Source organism: Rhinoderma darwinii, chromosome 10 (assembly GCF_050947455.1).
Source record: "Rhinoderma darwinii isolate aRhiDar2 chromosome 10, aRhiDar2.hap1, whole genome shotgun sequence".
Taxonomy (NCBI): Eukaryota; Metazoa; Chordata; class Amphibia; order Anura; family Rhinodermatidae; genus Rhinoderma; species Rhinoderma darwinii.
The window spans coordinates 75,861,535-75,867,578 of record NC_134696.1 but is presented as its reverse complement, the minus strand read 5'-3'; the positions used below and the strand labels follow the sequence as shown (position 1 = coordinate 75,867,578).

Here is a 6,044-nt window from a genome sequence, read left to right as displayed (position 1 = left end):
TAGTGATGTATATTCATTATCAGGACACTGTAGTAATGTTAGGGCTTGTGTATGTGGCTGCACATAAATATATAACTATATCGCTAGCGCAGTGTAAATGAATGGAGAGAAGTGTATGATTCTGATTGGTCAGCGTCATACACTCCTCTGTACAACGCCCACTTGATCTAACATAAAAACACGCCCACTTGGGCATTAAGAAACACATTAGCATAAAGCAAAAAATCGCTCATAAAGTGGTTTAAAATAGATAGTTTTTCTAAATAAAAAGCATTATTGTCACCTATATTACAGCTCCGACATCCTTATATAGGAGATAGGGCACTTATAATGTGGCGACAGAGCCTCTTTAAGTCTGGTAAATCTGTCAGGTATAATACCACTGTACACAAGAGTAATTTCCATCACCCCAATTGAACAAATTGATGTTAGTATACCTTACTGCTACTCAATATACACTTTAGAATACAGTTTGCACACTGCTACATCACTTACCTTGATTCTGCTATCCACTGGTCTTCCCTCTGTTAATCCTTATCTTATCTTCTTTTGGCCTCTTCCTCCCACAGTTCCTCTGCTGCTCTGTGATTGGCGTTGCTATGACGCCAGGGACGCTCTGCAGAGTGTCTGCCTGTGTTGCGTGGAGCTGCCTGCTAACAGAGCCGGCATCGTGCGGTATGTAAATATATTTTTTACTTTGCTGTATGGATTTTATAAATTCTAGTTATTACTATGTTTTGAATGATTTGAAATCAGTTTTTTCATAATATCTGTTAGACCACTTCCATATTTCCAATCCCCGACAGTGATCCCCTTGTTTTTAGAATATATTTTCTATCCAGTCTACACGTTTTATTGCTGTTAAAACTTATTTACATATGTATTGTTCTCTTCATTTGCATTTTTCCTCAACTACTATATGTTAAATGACTTACTGGAATGTTGTTTACATTCATTACGTCACAGCAGGCTGCCTGTTCCAAACTGTTTTTGGCGTTTTTTTCGTCACAGTGTGTCTTCTGATTGCACTGTCTGTTATTTCTCTCATTTGTATCTTACCTGATGAAGACGCCGGTTCGGCGTAGAAATGCGTAGTCCGTTTTATGTTTGTTCTAATAAATTTAGTCTTGTTTTGAACTACTGAATTGTCCTCTATTGGATGTTAGCAGCGCTATTTTTTGGAAGCTCCATTTTTTTGCATATATATATAGGTGTAAAAAGATCATTAGAAAGATCTCCATACTCTCCAGTTATATATTTTTACATTGTAATTAGATCGCCCCTAAACCGTCTTTTTTCTAAACTGAATGGCCTGTAGGTCTGATAGCCTATCTTGGTACTGCAATCCACCCATTCCCTTAAAGAGGCTCTGTCTCCAGATTTTGCAACCCCTATCTCCTATTGCAGCAGATCGGCGCTGCAATGTAGATAAGAGTAAAGTTTTTTGTTTTTTTTAAAACGAGCATTTTTGGCCAAGTTATGACCATTTTTATATTTATGCAAATGAGGCTTTCTTAAGTACAACTGGGCGTGTTTAAAGTTATGTACAAGTGGGTGTGTATTGTGTGCGTACATCTGGGCGTTTTTACTTCTTTTACTAGCTGGGCGTTGTGAATAGAAGTATCCATCCACTTCTCTTCAGAACGCCCAGCTTCTGGCAGTGCAGACACACAGCGTGTTCTCGAGAGATCACGCTGTGACGTCACTCACTTCCTGCCCCAGGTCCTGCATCGTGTCGGACGAGCGAGGACACATCGGCACCAGAGGCTACATTTGATTCTGCAGCAGCATCGGCGTTTGCAGGTAAGTCGATGTAGCTACTTACCTGCAAACGCTGATGCAGAATCAACTGTAGCCTCTGGTGCCGATGTGTCCTCGCTCGTCCGACACGATGCAGGACCTGGGGCAGGAAGTGACGTCACAGCGTGATCTCTCGAGAACACGCTGTGTGTCTGTGCACTGCCAGAAGCTGGGTGGTAACGAAGAGAAGTGGATGATGCTGCTTCGTCAGCATCATACACTCCCATTCACAACGCCCAGCTAGTAAAAGAAGTAAAAACGCCCAGATGTACGCACACAATACACGCCTAGTTGTACTTTTACTTTAAACACGCCCAGTTGTACTTTAGAAAGCCTCATTTGCATAAATATAAAAATGGTCATAACTTGGCCAAAAATGCTCGTTATTTAAAAAAATTTTTTTTTACTCTTATCTACATTACAGCGCCGATCTGCTGCAATAGAAGATAGGGGTTGCAAAATCTGGTGACAGAGCCTCTTTAATTACCTTGGCCGTCCTTCTTTGCAACCGTTCTAGTTCAGTTATGTCCTTATACACAGGTGCCCAAAATTGTACACAATATTCCATTCATGTGATTTGTATAGGGGCAAAATTATGTTCTTGTCACAAGCATCTATGCCTCTTTTGAAGCATCCCATGATTTTATTTGCCTTGGCAGCAGCTGCCTGGCACTGGTTGTTAAGATAAATGTACTGTCCACCAATATCCCCAAATCTTTTTCAGTAGTACTTTTACCTAGTGTTATACCATTTAATGCATTATTGTAAAATATGTTTCCTCGGCCCAAGTGCATAATCTTATGTTTATCCACATTAAACTTAATTTGCCATTTCTCTGCCCAAACCTCTAGCTTCCCCAAATCCCACTGTAGTATTTCATTATCCTCCTCTGCGTTGATTACTTTACAGACCTTAGTATCATCTGCAAATACTGAAATTATACTCTGCAATCTCTCTACAAAGTAATTTATAAACATATTAAAAAGAAGAGGGCCCAATACTGACCCCTGTGGAGACCCACTGGTAACTGCGACTCACTCCGAGGATGTGCCATTAATAACCACTCTATCACTGAGCCAGTTGTTGACCCAATTACACATATTTTCCCCCAGTCCTAGCATTTTAATTTTATATACCGACCTTTTATGAGGCACAGTATCAGATGCCTTTTAAAAGTCTAGATACACAACATCCGCAGCCTTACCCAGGTCCAGTCTAGAATTTACATCCTCATAGATGCTAATCATATTGGTTTGACAGGACCGATCCCTCTTAACCCCTTAATGACCAGCCTATTTTGGACCTTAATGACCAGGCTATTTTTTAAGTTTTTCCATCGTCGTATTCCAAGAGCTATAACTTTTTTATTTTTGCGTCGACATAGCTGTATAAGGTCTTGTTTTTTGCGGGACAAGTTGTATTTTTTAATAGCACCATTTTGAGGTACATATTATTTATTGATTAACCTTTATTAACTTTTTTTGGGGGGCGAATAGAAAAAAATCTGAAATTTCGCCACTCTTTTATGCGTCCTAAAACTACGCCGTTTACCGTGTGGTATAAAGAACACAATAACTTTATTCAGCGGGTTGTTACGATTGCAATGGTACCAAATTTGTATAGTTTTTGAATGTTTTACTACTTTTACACAGTAAAAACACTTTTTTTTCAAAATTATTTGTTTTTGTGTCTCCATATTTGAAGAGCCGTAACGTTTTTATTTTTTCGCCGATGCAGTTGTATGAGGGCTTTTTTTTTGCGGGACGACTTTTAGTTTTTATTGGTACCATTTTGGAGTAGATGCGACTTTTTGATCACTTTTTAATCAAATTTTTTTAAAGTCAGGATTCACAGAAAACAGCAATTTTTCCATCTTTTTTAATTACATTTTTTACGGCGTTAACCGTGCGGGTTAAGTAATGTAATAGCTTTATAGTCGGGGTCGTTATGGACGCGGCGATACCAAATATGTGTAACTTTTTTACTTTATTTTGTTTTTTTAATACTAAAGCAGTTTGTAAGAGGAAAAAGTGGGTTTTTAATTTTTTTTTCACATTTTTTTTAAATTACATTTATGAAACTTTTTTTTTTTACTTTTTTACTAGTCCGACTAGGGGACTTTAATATGCGATTCTGCGATCGCTATTATAATACACTGCAATACTTCTGTATTGCAGTGTATTATGCCTGTCTGTTTAAAACGGACAGGCATCTGCTAGGTCATGCCTCCGAGGGGTTAAATTGGTGAGATCGATACTTATATCGATCTCACCCGGCAGAGCAGGGACGCTCCCAGCCCTCAGCTACATCTGGCAGCTGAGAGCAGGGAGATTTGACAGCTCCCTGCTCTGTTTACTTTTTCCGATGCCGCGACGTAAAAAGTCTATGGCATCGGAATAAGGCCCGTTAGTGACCGACGTAAAATGTGCCGGTCACTAATGGGTTAAACCCATACTCATGCTGCGTTAACAGTTTATTTTCATTGAGATACTCGAGAATAGAATCTCTTAGAAAACCCTCAAATATTTTATCCACAATGGAGGTCAAACTTACAGGTCTATAGTTTCCGGGCTCACTTTTTGACCCCTTTTTGGATATTTATTCACCGCCTGATAGAACGATTAAAAATTAATTTATTGTTAAATTGATAAAAGGTATGGCTCAACCAGCCATTATTTCCAGAAACAGGCAAAAGCAAGTGATTGGCGACAGGAGAGGTGTACCAAAGTGAACGAAGTTTCTCAAACACTCCAGGACCACCCTCCCTGCTTATTGTATAGTATTTCGCTACACCCTTGCCAATAGATAACAATCTATCCAGATCCAACGCGTTTCAGCAACACATCAAGAGTGATGCCTCATCAGGGATTACTAGATAGCGATTTCAATTAGAATTGTTAGATTTCAAAAGCTGGATAGCACTGTATATGTGCAGATTTTAGCCTCCAGACGCGTGAACGGCTCTGATACAATGACCGCACACGCGCCCGGGAAGCTGCAGGCTTATACGATGGAGAGCCCGCCCTCATTCCAATCGTCACCGGGGCAACCGCCAATCCGCATGCAACACGCACATTGTGACGTGCCGGAGGCGGCGCCTCACGATACAGACGACAAAGCATCCATAGTTACTAGGGGACGCTAGACGCGGCTCCTAAACTGCTGTCAACATCAAACAACAAGGAATGGATAAAGAACGAATGTCCCTCCTATCACACATAACACCGTCCCCAAACAAGCGGGGCAGTGTGAGGTGGAGGAGATAAGTATCACGGGAGTCGTCAAGAGGAGACTGACCCCCAGTGATTCCATAGATGCCTAGCAACTGATCGTTACCCTACTAGCCAGGGATCAAACTCAGATAGAGAATGGGCATAGCCCATTATCCCACAAGGAGTACGCATAGAAGTCCTATACGAGCATCCTCCGAAAAAGAAACGGAGGGTGCCCGGCGGAGGAAAAACTCCCATCCATAGTCGCTCCCTTAATCTCAAACGGGAGGTACAATAGGAAGACATAAAAAGTAAATAGAAAGGAAAAGGTCAGCAAGTGGAGAACACTACAGCCACAAATCGCAATAGAAAACGCATAGTGTGAATAGGGACTGAAATACCATTTGTCAATCAAAATATAATATATTGATATATTCACAGAGACATCCCCAATTATCAGAGATGCCATTGTCAGTCAAAATACTATATATTGGTATATTCACAGAGATACCTGGGAGTAACCAAAATCACAACTTGTCGCAATAAGGCACAAACGACTCGACAGAGAGGAATACGAAATAAGAGGCACAATGTAACTAGAGAAAACAAGAATAGGAGATTTGCTCATTCAGGCCATGGGGATTTATGGTCTGCATCCTAAATATCCATTCAGCCTCCTTTTGTAATATTTTCTTGTCCAGGTCCCCCCCTCTCGCGATGGGTCTGACATATTCAATTCCCTGAAAGCCAAGAGCTGTAACATCCCCATCGTGACAGGACCATACGTGTCTTGATACCGGGGTGTCCACCTTCCTCCTGACATCCCCAATGTGGTCACGGATCCTTCTCCTAAACTCCCTTTTTGGTTTACCCACGTACTGTAGACCACATCTACAAGTAATCATGTATACAATGCCTTTCGTTTTACAGTTGATGTATGACCTGTTGTCAAATGTTTTACCAGTTTTCGTGCTACTAAAACTCCTGCTACATATAATGGACACACATGCTTTGCATGTTCCACATCTATAA

The 6,044-nt window shown here is 40.6% G+C and overlaps 1 protein-coding gene across 2 annotated transcripts in view; it reads left to right on the top strand.

The window, feature by feature from the left end:
• The first annotated feature begins 598 nt into the window (after window positions 1-598).
• The window catches only part of DRC12 (dynein regulatory complex subunit 12 homolog), a 155,903-nt gene continuing 150,457 nt past the window's right edge, over window positions 599-6,044 (top strand). For both annotated transcript variants that reach the window (XM_075838907.1, XM_075838905.1), the window contains exon 1: window positions 599-675. In XM_075838907.1, coding sequence (XP_075695022.1) covers window positions 600-675 — 76 coding nt within the window. In that variant the 5' untranslated portion in view covers window position 599. The remainder of the gene's footprint in view (window positions 676-6,044) is intronic.